General features: G+C 43.3%; 1 protein-coding gene across 19 annotated transcripts in view; it reads left to right on the top strand.

Annotated features, from left to right (window-relative positions):
- ERC2 (ELKS/RAB6-interacting/CAST family member 2) overlaps nt 1-12,609 on the top strand; it is an 869,527-nt gene extending 856,918 nt beyond the window's left edge. For 13 of the 19 annotated variants that reach the window (XM_084794830.1, XM_084794838.1, XM_084794840.1 and 10 more), the window contains one exon: nt 9,628-12,609. In XM_084794830.1, the coding sequence (XP_084650956.1) occupies nt 9,628-9,888 (261 nt within the window). In that variant the 3' untranslated portion in view covers nt 9,889-12,609. The remainder of the gene's footprint in view (nt 1-9,627) is intronic. The other 6 variants (XR_014781666.1, XR_014781667.1, XR_014781668.1 and 3 more) reach the window with 1 other exon arrangement.
- The last annotated feature ends 262 nt before the right edge of the window (nt 12,610-12,871 follow it).

Raw genomic sequence — 12,871 nt, 5'->3', positions numbered from 1 at the left:
TATCCAGTTTAGAGAAAGGTTTCCCTTACGGATGTATGACAAGCTCCTCCTAACATAACCTTTTTGTAAGGGAGTTAAAACATGTTTTATTTTATCCTCATCTGAGTTTGAAAAACCCCATCTCAAGAGCAAGCCTCTCCAGGAGGGAGTGGGGATTTATCATGCAGATAGCGAGTTTTCAGTTACAGAGTATGTCAAGAATACAGACCTTTCTGAGACTCTGGGAGGAGCCTTGATATCTTTATAGAGATATATTTTTGTCAAGTGTGTGTGTGTGTGTGTGTGTGTGTGTGTGTGTGTGTGTGTGTGTGTGTGTGTCTTCCAAATGGCATGAACTTTGAAGCTCACAACATGAAAGCGGGCTATGAAGGATTCTGGTATTTTGTGTTTTCACGTTGATTCTTGTGTTCTTGCCTCTTTTGGAGATACGTTCTTTCTGCTCACTCTTGTTTCTTGGTTCTACTTGGCACGTGGAAATGGAAAAACAGACTCATCTGGGCCACACACAGAATTTTAGGTTTCCTCTAAATTCACACTTGAACTGGGAGAGTGCCTTAAGAGCTTGGGACCAGAAGATCCTGGCTCTGTCCTCTCTGAGGGCAGCCAGGTCATACCAAGCTCAGAGAGAGAGAGAGAGAGAGAGAGAGAGAGAGAGAGAGAGAGAGAGAGAGAGAGAGAGAGAAGCCAAGCCAGAGAGGCCTCGGAGCTTATTCCAGTGTCTTACAAGATGTGGGCTTATTCCAGTGTCTTACAAGATCTGGATCCTGTTGCTAGGGTACTTTCCCAATAGCTTGTCCTATTATTCAGAAACTAGAGTAGTTCAGTCAGACTTTCTGAAGACTACTGAGGACGTTTAACTTTTCAACTCACTTTTAAGACCCACAAGTAAGCTTCAGTGGGCCCAGAAAGGACATGTTTCATGTTAGCTTCCTCAGAAAGCTATGTAACAGGGCCATGGGTTGTAGAATGGCCCGTGGCCGCTTTCTCCTGCCGTTCAGCTTCAGGGCTGCTCACTGCCAGCCAAGGAGCAGCTATTGTTCAATAGAAATGCCTTGGTTGTGAATAGGCCCGGGTGGGGCCGGAAGATGGTAGCTCTGTACATAAGCTTAGGATATTTGCACATAGGATTCCATCCTCAGCGATGAAAGTGTATGGTTTCCCCTCTGTGGGTAACGCAATAAGTTCCTGCAACTAGGCGGGCACAGAAAGTATGGCCCCACCCAAGTGGACTTTTCCAGGATTCCCAGGGACAGTTCCCTTCTCTCCAGAGCACAGGGGTCTTGTTTGCCTAATCAGCATCTTATTTCCAATGTCATTGGCAGCACCCCTCGATGACTCCCAAGGCATTATTTTAACCTGTGTGTTTTCCTGCTTGGAGATGTTAGAAAAGACATGCCGAACCCTGGGTTATTTAAACTAGTCCAGAAAAGAAAGGCTCACACCAGTTTTGACAACAAACAAAACGAGGTTTTGTTCTATCTGTTATGTTTAAAAGATTCCAGTTTCAAACCGAACACAATGTGTGGTTATTCTGTCGGCGATTTATATAGCCACAGGGGCGCCACAGTTACACACTGCATACATCATTGTGTTTTTGAAATGTTCTTAATGAACTTTTTTTTTCTTTTCTAGTAACTACTTCGTTGCCTTAAATGAATGCATTCCAATAGAATTTGTAACAAATGACCACTTTGTGTTTGCGTTAATGCCAAACACGTTTAACAAATTTTTAACAAGGAACCCTGGCGAAATGCCAAACTCCTAGAGGGACATTGGAGGAATGCTATAAATTTAAACTAGATTTTACCTTTTCACTTAGCTCAGCAAGTGTCTTAGGTGCCTTGCTATCTCAGCACGGCAGCCTGTCTATTTCATGTCAGATGGCTGTATGTTTTCATTATCTTTAGAACTCGAGTTATACCCACTTCCAGGGACTTTTAAGCCCAGGCAGCTGTATCTCAAATAGCATGAAGCAGCATAGAAATAAATCTTTATTTCTGCAAAATTTTTCATATCTTCTATGGATTGGCCAATGTATGTATGCACATACGTATCTACCAAAGTATTTCTGTGCTTAAAAATCGACAGTCAGCCAATATTGTACATAACAGTCATTTAACCCAAGGATCCCTCAATGGAGCTAGCTGTGTTTTTCCAGTAATATCTGGAGTCTTCTCATAGTCATGACTGGGAATGCGGACGGACATGCTATTGGCATCTAACAGAGAGATGCCATCTTCCAATGAGGTCAGCGCCCCTTAGCCAAGAGCTGTTCAGCCACAAATGTCCACAGTGTTGAGAGTGAGGAGCCCTGGGCTACAGTCTTTCAAATGGGGGCCAGCTAAGGACCTGTTCTTTTAAGAAAAAAAATCACAACAGAACTCATTACTACTCAACCAACGTGTTAAAGATTAGAGTGAACACCTCCCACTGGTGCAGACTGGGGGACTTTGGCATATTCCTTCTCTTGCCTTCTGCTTTCTTCCCTCCCCCGCTTTGGTTTGATTTGGTTCTCTGTTTTGTTTTGTATTTGTATTTGTTTGTTTATTTCGTTCTCAATACAGGGTTTCTCTGTAGCCTTGGCTGTCCTGGACTAGCTTTGTAGACCAGGCTGGCCTCGAACTCACAGTGATTCCCCTGCCTCTGCCTCTTGAATGCTGGGATCACAGGTATGCGCCACCACACCCAGCACCCTCTGCTTTTGTGAAGGACGTAACTCAATCTACAGTACCCTGACACCAAATGTAAACCAAGTTGGCTCCAGAACTTGCTGGTGGCCAGTGAAGTATTGCACCCAGCATGGCCCTATCAGGTGCTGCCCTCTAAGGGGAGGCTATTGATGGATATCAGGAGTGGTCCACGGCAAGGCTAGCATGTGGCAGGGTGTTGACCACCAGACTTGGGGGGGGGTGAGGTCTTATGTTGCAATTGCCAGGCACTTATCAACATGTATAGTAGGCAAAAGTTGGTTCCACTCAAATATTAACATAAAGCCTTCTGAAATAATATGTAATATATATAAAATCATATAAATATATAATAAAACATATAGATAGATAAATCTAGAGGTTGTTTACAAGAAAAAGATATTAGATACTACCAGTGAGAGAAAGATTATACAAGCTGGAAAGATAAGAGACAAAGACCAAAATTTTAGAAATTCTGGCCTAATAAGTTTGAAAAAAAATAAAAAGACTGAAGAGTCAAAAAGATGTAGATTCAAAGGAGGGAATTTGACCCAAACACTTAATTCTCCTCAGCCCAGTTTCCTCACAGGGAGGGGCTGCTACCCAAGCAAGTCAATGTGTGGTACCCTCAGACTTTGAGACAATTAATCAGAGATACTGGAGCAGGCATCCTGCTCTAAACACAGCCATTAATATTCCTGACCACAGTAATAATTACAGAAATAAATCCTAAGAAGACACAGCCCTCTATGTGGCCATTTCCAGGTATAGGATGAATATCAATCTGAACCCCTCTTTTAAAATATGGGTGAGTCACACCCAGCAGGAAGAGGGCAGAAATGAAATGCAGTGTCTTTCCAGGGCTGCCTCCTGCTGCTCAGTCATCCTAACAGCCTCAGAGTGGGGCTGGAGAGCCAGCCCTACCCCCATCCTTACAGCCCTTTGGGCTCTGAAGTGTTACATTTTATTGCCTTGTAGAGCTGTAGGAGGCCACTCTCAAGGTAAAATGTTGCTCTCCACTCATATTTTTGAATTATGACTTCAAGGTGGTTTGTTCCTATCAAGAAAATTAAATGATTTAGCATAATTTCTTGCCACTTTGATCACAACAATAATAAATAATTCTTCTTGAAGAAAATGAGAAACCCATTCTGTCCTATTTTAAAAGATGATAAGTTATATAACACACACACACACACACACACACACACACACACACACATATATATCAGAAATGACTATGTTGGGCTTTCCTGTGCACAGTCGCTCAAAGGAACTCTTCTCCAGGATGCCCAAGGCACTGAAGGAGCCCTCTCCTATGCCATGGTTAATTAATCTATCAGGGGGCTGGCCTTTTATGTGGGCACCATGTGCAATACGTTAAGGCATCCATGGCTGTCGTGAATGGTTGTCTGTTTTTGTACCTGGGGCACACTGCGCACATTTGGAACGCACATGGAAAGGAGTGGACATTAACCCAGATGTCAAAAATAGCCTGCGTTTTACTACTGTTATTAAACAGTTTCCCCTTTAACCCTTCTGTGTTTACCAAAGACCCCTTTCTCCCAGCCTGTTTCTGCAAATCACTACTGAAAGGGCAGGAGAAGAAAGCCATAACCAGGCAGGTGTCTTTATTCCAAAGACAAACAGTCTGAAGCCCATTTATAGCTGGCTCTCATGGGGTATCTGTCCTGGGCCAGAATCGCCCTGCTGTGCCGCTGGACTGTCCCCTATCTCTCCAGGCCCCTACCTCGAGTCCAGCCACAGGCTGCTGTGCCACCCAATACGTGTTTTTCTTCCCACGGAGAAACTAGCTTTACATTCTAATATGATGCCAGTTCCGTGTGCTTTGCTTTAAAATATCCAGAAAATGCAAATCATATTCTAATAGACAAACAAATTAAATACCTTCTGTTGATAAACATCAGTAATAGTCTGCTGTGCGTACACTTGCAAATATTTGTATTTACTTCTGCTTGGGTGTGAAAATGAGATCAAATTATGTAAATAAGATGTCTGTCAATCTGCTTTTTCTTTTTTCTTCCACCAGAAAAGTTGAGGCATCTTCCCCCATCTAAAACCAGACATAGCTGCTTCCTGGCTTTCCATAATCAATTAATAAAATGGTTACTTCCTGATCACAAAGATTTAAAACCTCTTCCAGGTGTCAGTTTGTATGTCTGCCTATGTATGTCTCTGGATGAGAGTACATGTTCACTGAGCACACAGGCTTTGTCTGTGTCCTTTATTGTCACGGTCACCAGCGCCAGGCACATTGCCCATGTGCCACGTTTGTTTTCTGTTGCCACAAAACAGGTTAATGCAGACACAGCATCTAACAAACAACATCCATCTATCACCCCATAGCTCTCCTCTATGCTAGGTCCATATAGAAAGCGAGGCCATGACCGCTCCAAGGTATGGTTGAGGGGAAAGGCCGCATTGTAGATACGAGGGACAGTACAGCCAGAGGCATGTGGAAGAGTCCAGAACAGGAGAGAAAGAAGTAGGCTAAACATGGCCAGCAGAATGGACTGCCTCATGGTAGGTGGGTGGGGGTGGGGCAGGTAATGAGGGAGGAAGGAAGGTGAGGAAGACAAGGGAAGGGGTGGGGCTAAAATACCAGGGTTATTTAGTGAGAAGCTGAGGGAGGGAAGCTCCTGAGCTGGAGAACTTTGGGTAGGGGGCATGGTGAGAGGAGCCAGGATGCCAGCATGGCCTCTCTAACAGGTATTTGCGATGCTGAGAAAGCCTGGATGCCAGCATGTGCTTTGGTATGCTAAAAGCCTCCCGCCAGCCAGGGTCCAGAAGGTCTCTTGTGAGTTCTGTGTTGGGTTTCCTTACAGTTCAAAGCAGCCCTTGGAGGACTTGGAAGGGGAAGGCTCTTGGAGCAGTGGGCCCCAGGCTCCTTTGGGTTGTCAACAGATCCCACTCACGTGTGGATGTAGGGACCTAGGATCTTACTGCTTACGTGCTGTCAGCTAAACTGTGGAGAGGGTCATGGCCTAAAGCATCGGTTCTCAACCTGTGGGTCATGACCCCTTTGGAGGCTCAAATGACCGTTTTTTTTTTTAACAAGGGTCGTGCATCAAATATTCTTCACATTATAATTCATAGCAGTAGCAGAATTACAGTTATGAAGTAGCAACGACATATTTCTATGGTTGTGAGGCACCACAACGTGAGGAGCTGTATTAAAGGGTCACAGCTTTGGGTAGATTGAGAGCCACTGGTAAAGGAAGGTGTCATTCCTCACCCTTATGGGTCTCTTCTCTCAACACAGTGAGGGCCCCGCTGCTTTCACACTTGAATTTCTCTTTTGTAAGGATGACAGGAGAAAGAGCAGGAGAAAGAGCTCTACCAGTGAAGGACCCCTGTCCTTAAGCTAAATCTGTTTGGGCAGACTTCTCGAATATTAGTTTAAAGCAAACAGCTTAGTAGCCCTAATTGAATTAACATAATCACGGTCTGCTGTCGTTACACTAAAACCCAGGGGTTAGGTTGGAAGGCTTGTTTCAAGGGAGGCTGGACAAGAGGATCCTTTAGAAGTCTCTGTACTCTTATCACTCCTCACTATCTGTGGGATGCAAGAGGCACCGCACAAGGCTCTGGGCATGCTGAGTGAGCAAGAGCAGCCTGCCCTTGCCCTCACCAAATTGGGCTGTAGGTGTTCAACGGAAATAGTGGCAAGCCACACCTCTGAGGCTGGGTTTCCTAGTAGTCACATGTTTAAAGTGGTAAGAGACAGGTAGAATTTAGGACAATGTATGTTACCGGATTCAGTACACCCAAAGTGTTTGGACATGAAGTCAGTCTCAAAAACTGTCCCCGAGGTAGTGCACATACTTTTTTTTTCCATATTAAATCTTCAAAATCTGGTATGCATTTCACACTTGACGCATGTCTCAATTTGAAGTAGACATGTTTTGAGTGTTCAGTGGCCACATGTTGCCAGCCACTACCATATTGGGTAGGGCGAGTCTAGACGATTCACAATATGGGGTATCACACAGGAGACTTCCTGGCTTGTACACTATCTAGGCTGAGAATGAAGAGTAAAGAGGGATTGATCCAGTGGAGAAATGACCTAAGTGTATGTGGATAAAATGACACAATTAGGAGAAGAACATCACAGTGATGCGAAAGGGTAAACCAGGGGGAAGAAAAGAGAGAGCTTCATGGCAGACAGAGGCTAGAGGAAGCCTGGCCAGGAGTGCACAGGTCCTCCATCCTAAGATGGCACAATATAAACAGCTCTGCATTGGAGTGGCAATCACCATCACAGTAGAGATGTTTGCTGCCCCAGATGATGGAGCTGGGTCTCGCCAGAGGATACTGGAGAAGTTAGGGCCAGCTACTTGGAGCATCCACATGTGCAGGGATCAGCCAGTCTGGGAATAGTCTTACAGTGCATATCAGCCCAGCTACCCATTGCTGGAAGGCTGGATCCCAGTTTTAAATGTGTTAAACGTACATCCGCACTTGCCCCTCAAAGAGTCATGATCTCTTTTTGTAGCTGCTGGTAATGTCTTGTCTGGTTTGATTTGGTTTGATTTTTTCCCCTGCAGACTCACCTGAGCCTCTTGATGCATGAACTGTTTTGTTGAAGGGTGGCAACGTTTTAAAAAACTCATTGTATTTGCAAACTATACTTGCATGGTAGACTGTTAAAGACAGTTCTATGACACTATCTGTGGTAGTGGTTACTTCTGTTGTCTTTCCAATGAAAAAAATTAAGAAGCATCACAGGGCCTAAAAGACATAGCTGAAGATGTAGCTGGTGTAAGGGCTCTGAGGCGGTCCTCACTAAATGTCAAACAGGTATGCCACTTGGTTTTGTTGTTTTTGTTGTTGTCTTGTGCATCTTTAATTTTTTATTGTTTTGTTTTTCGAGACAGGGTTTCTCTGTGTAGCCTTGGCTGTCCTGGACTCACTTTGTAGACCAGGCTGGCCTCGAACTCACAGCGATCTGCCTGCCTCTGCCTCCCGAGTGCTAGGATTAAAGGCGTGCCCTACCACACCTGGTGCATCTTTATTTTTTAATTGACATTTTAAAATCAGTATTTGAACCATCAGGGATGGCTCAAACGATAATTATTTTATTATAATAAATAATTAATAGATATGTTTGTTTTTATGTTTATATTACAGAATTAACAAATAAAATTAATTATGATAATAAATAATTAATTATTGGTAAGTAAGTATTACCTTTCCACAAGCAGTACACTGTGATTATGAGACCTGTGTTCTGCTCTGCGACCTGGTACCCAACTGGAAGCCCATCTCACAACTGAATAAACAATTGTTCTCTACTCCTTTATCTTGGAAGAATATCAAGGAGATTGGACACTGACCGTGATTATTATTCACTTAGGTCCCCATCTGTACAGGAAGCAACCTGTGCACTTTACTACTACCCTAGGCTTCCCTTTCTCTTTTCATTGCGTGGCCCTTTAATATATTGGTCAGCCCTTTACAGAGGTGATTAAGGGATGCTTACCACACAAAGAATGAGAGCTATGCACAGCTCATGAAACAGAAAGCGTGCTCAGACTTACAATTTTCATACAAAGTTTGCAGAGACTTCATGTGCCAGAGTGAGTAATATGATCTGCCCTAGAAACTCCCTAAATTTCTGGCTCTGTAAAAGTCATTTTTTTTTTGCCCCAATTCAAGTTTCTTACCCAAAAGAATTATACCAGAGTCCTCAAAAAATTAATTAGTGGAGTTCATCCAAGCCATGCGTTCCATTGACACTGCTTAAGGGGTGCCCTGATGCTTATCTGGGCAGAGCTCTTTGACTTTCTCATCAGCTGGTGGGACTTGAGCAGAGCTGTGGATCAATTGCCAAATCAGACGTACAAGGGTGGATATAAAGAGTGATGATGTATAGTGCAAGCCATGGTGGGGCACACTTGCATTCCCAGCACTTGGGAGGCTGAGGCAAAAAAAAAAAAAAAAAAATCAGGAATCATGAATTCTGGGTCACCCCAGGCTACAAAGCAAGATCCTGTCTCAAGTATTAAAATGAAACGAAAAGTGTGTAAAGTGTGTGTGTGTGTGTGTGTGTGTGTGTGTGTGTGTGTGCACGCTTGCACGCATGTGCACTTGCAGCCTCCCCTCCCTGCCACAGTCACCACTTAAGCACCATATATCTGTATATTGGAAACACCCAGCTTTCCAAGGGCTTCTGAGCGGTAATGACACAGACATAGGATTGATCATGAGCAGAGAAGATGGCCGCAGCTGCAGCTTTAGTCGCTGTATGATATACACCACCACGTTTTGCTTATCCGCTTATTTGTTGGCAGACACCTCGGACCGTTGTGAATAATGACATTTGGAGTGCTTGTGTTCAAGGATCTGTTTGAGTGTAGATTTCTGGGTTCCTTTGCTTGTGTACGTATGAATGGAGTTGCCAGCTCCAACAGTCACTTAAAGTTGTTCTTCCATGCCTTACAGCTCTTGGACATTGTTGCTGCCATGTGTTCTTGTTGTTGTTGTTTTTAAGTGAATGTTAAAACTTTTGGCATTTTGATTGCCTTTAACATTCTAATCTCTGTGAGTCGAGTTAAAAGGGAAAACCACAGCCACTGTAGAAGAATGTGGAGAGAAAGGAGTGACGTGTAATTTGATTGTGTCAAAACAACCACGACCCCCTTTTTTATGGTTGTTGGTAATGCGTGAACAGGGCAGGACGTGGTTTGAAAGGCCTCTTCTCAAGACACCGGTGTGAGACTGTAGTTCAGCTTTCTGTTCTAGCTGTCCTTTTCCCTCTGCCCCACTTCCCATTGCTCCCTTTCCATTCCCAGCTGACTTCAAGCACAGAGCGTGGCCGTGTGTCGGGCGGGCAGAGGGCAGGGGAGCCTCTGCCATCTGAGGGCAGACATCACCACCACTGTCTTTCCGTGTTAAATCATGTACTTTCTCGTTGCAGCTGTCAGAAGGGTTGACTAAAAGGACAGCTCACCAGTGCAGCAATATCCTGATAATCTACTGCAGCGTGGCTCTCTTCACTGTCCACCAGCGGCTGCAGCAGCAGGTCCAAACGGAAGGAGAATTCTCACTTTGGCTTCCTTGCCTGATTCTGTGCACCTTGTGTCTCCAGATTTGGGTGTATGGAAAAGAAAGGGCATGGAGGAGGAGAGAAATGACAGCCCCTTCATTTTCTATCAGGATCTGGACCTCTACAAAGTGACCGTCGCTGCTCAAAGCTGTGTGAAGAGCGTTTCGTTTCTGTCGCTTTGCCTCATGGATACGTTGGCGCTGCATGGGATTCAAAATGTGGATTCGGCATCTGTTGGGCAGCTAGCTCCATCGCCCGTTATCCTGCTGGTCAGTCTAAGTGGTCCTAACACATTAGATTATCAGACAATACAAACTTGCTGAGTGCTGCTGGTGGTGTTTGTATACCATGGTGCATGGAGTATTTGACAAAGAAACCAAAAGACCAAAAATTGAGAGCCTTTACCCTCCTCTATTTCTTTAATATGTCGGTCAAGGAACCACATTTTGATGGTATTATCAGTTATTACCTCTGGGCCAGGTTGGAAATGAAATCAATTTTTTTAAACCACTAAAAACTTGCCAAGAAATCGCCTTATGAGAACATGGTGTGTGTCTCTGACAGTGCATGGCACATCTAAATTGGTCATTCATAATTTTATTGTCCTGTTCATGTACCGGAGAGTGACAAAAGCCTGAGGCCCCTGCATATGCACTCCACATGCTCCTTGAACCCCACGGCTGGGACATGCCCTGGCCTCGGGCTCTTCTCCTTCTCATACATGCAGGTCTCCATGACAAAGCTGAGATTCATTCATGTTTCAAGATCCAAATGCTGTGCAAGCAGTGTGAGCTTGGGTCTTCTGTAAATGAAGGGCCATTTCTCATTGGTTCTTTTGTTTTGTTTTGTTTTGTTCTGTTTTTGTTTTAAGAAAATATCTCCACCGTGGATTCCAAATCATTTTCAGCATCAAACATGAAAACACTGATGAATGAAGAACAATCACAAAAGCTGTATGTCTGTAAATAGCGTTATACAACCTGTGTGTGGATACAGAGTCGCTATCTTAAAGCACATGCCAGGGACAAGGACCACAGTCCAAGGTCTTTTGCATACAGTGACAAGGCACTAAGGAGAACTCACCTCCTGTTGCTTCCTCTGAAGATTAAAAGTTATTAGTCGTTTCACTGTCGTAAAAACACACAACTGAACCTGGCAAATGTGCAGCTCTTGTATTGCCCCATTTTCTTGTCAATGGGAGAAACCCTCCCACCTGCATTCCTAAAGGACAAACAGTGAATTTAAGCATGAGTGGCCTTAATAAATACAGTTGTCTTTTCTTTGCTGCTGCGGAAAGGATTCTAAGCAGAAGCTGCTGAAATCTTGCATTGAATCTAACCATTATTACTTTCCAAAATGTTGGTGCAATTAACTCTGGACCTCTCTTCATGAGCCATAGAGATATTTAAAAGACAAACCCCTTATTTGCTGGGCAAAGGAAACTGTCCTTGAGCCGCACCCTTTATCCCCGGTGCGTCGGGAGTAATATATTCAAGCAGGTTTCTTGCTTCGGGTTTCATTCTTGTCAGTAAATAGCGAACTGTGCAAAGCTTCCGTGTTACTACATAAATGATCCAAATACATTCATGTTTAAAGAGTTTGTCCTTTAACTATCAAAGGGATCTAGATCTTTGTTAGAGAAGGGAGCAGAGTTCTTTGCAAGTTTATTTAGTACATTTTGGCAGAGTGTTGCAATGAAAACCCAAGCCCACACCCGGGTATGGTTTGGGTGTCCTCAGAAAAATCCTCACAGCCTCCAACTACCAGGTCCAGACCTGAACTCTGCAACTAAATACTTGAAATGCAAAGTAGGAGAAGCCAGGATGGTAGAGGGGGTCCTTGAAGTAGCAAACAAAGTGATCAACCATGTGTAGCTAGCTATTTCTACATATGTGCCAATTTTGTCACAGCTAATGTTTGGGGATTTTTTTGTTTGGTTGTTTTTTTTTTTGTTGTTGTTTTTTTTTTTTTTTTTTTTGCCCCACTTTTGTTGGTTGAAAGTATTATTGACCTTACTTTCATGCAAGCATATCATTTGGTTCCTGAAAAACTCAAATTGTATCTATCAAATCATCCTTTTCCATTTTGTGTAATATTCTCTGAAGTTTTGGGGCTACAAAAAAAGTATCCCTCTTCACATATTGAAAATAGTGTCTGGGTTTACAACAAACACTGTGATGTTCAGAAGATATTTCCTTTGTGCAAACTCTAGCAGGTTCCCTTCTAATCATAGTGTAGTTGAAATTAAACAAACAAACAAAAAAAGTTTGGGCTAACATTTAGGAGAAGTTGGTCTAAGTCTTACTTTGTGCAAAAGCAGGCTTGTATTTATACCCCATTTGATTTCTATATACCGTCTCAATTTTGTATTTAATGATTTTGTGTATTGAGTATGCACGTTAACAGCGTGTCAACTTTCATCTGAAAGTGGGTTTTACTTTTTAAGCAGTGTTTATGATGAGACCTCAAACGTATTGACATAAGCTCTAGCCGCAGTGTTTTTGTGTAGAGTGCCGTTTGAATGCTGCCAGGGGTCTGTGTATCTAATTCCCCAAGGCCCTTGTTTGATAGTGCTTCTTGTAATATTTCTTCAAGTGAGTGGCATGTGGGTTGTGATATTGATCCATGTGATTATGGACATCGATATGAAAAAAATACATTAAAAAAATAAAATTAAGGAACCCTCGAAACTACCAATGGGCATGTATCAGCCAGTCATTGTAACCTTGTGTCTAGTAGAAATACCATGTGCAAGGAATGTACAGCTCATAACTTTGTCATCATGCATATGAGGAGTACTTTGTGCTGGTTGTCTTATTTATATTAATCAAATAAACCTTGTTTCTTTCTGAAGTGAGTTTATCCCATCACTTGCAAGTACACTGTGTGATGATTTTTAACTGTTTGGGAGCCATTGGTTACCATTTGAAGAACACACGGGCAAAAAGAAGAAAGAAGAGAGGGAGAGAGGGAGAGAGAGTGAGAGAGAGAGAGAGAGAGAGAGAGAGAGAGAGAGAGAGAGAGAGAGAGAGAAGAGAGTGGGGGCAAAGGAAGGCATTGTCTTCCTTAACTGGAAAGGCTAAGACAAAAATCTTCCTCGATGGATAGCTGGTCG

Source organism: Acomys minous (genome assembly GCF_964271855.1).
Source record: "Acomys minous genome assembly, chromosome: 9".
NCBI lineage: Eukaryota > Metazoa > Chordata > Mammalia > Rodentia > Muridae > Acomys > Acomys minous.
This window is presented reverse-complemented; position numbering and strand designations above follow the sequence as displayed.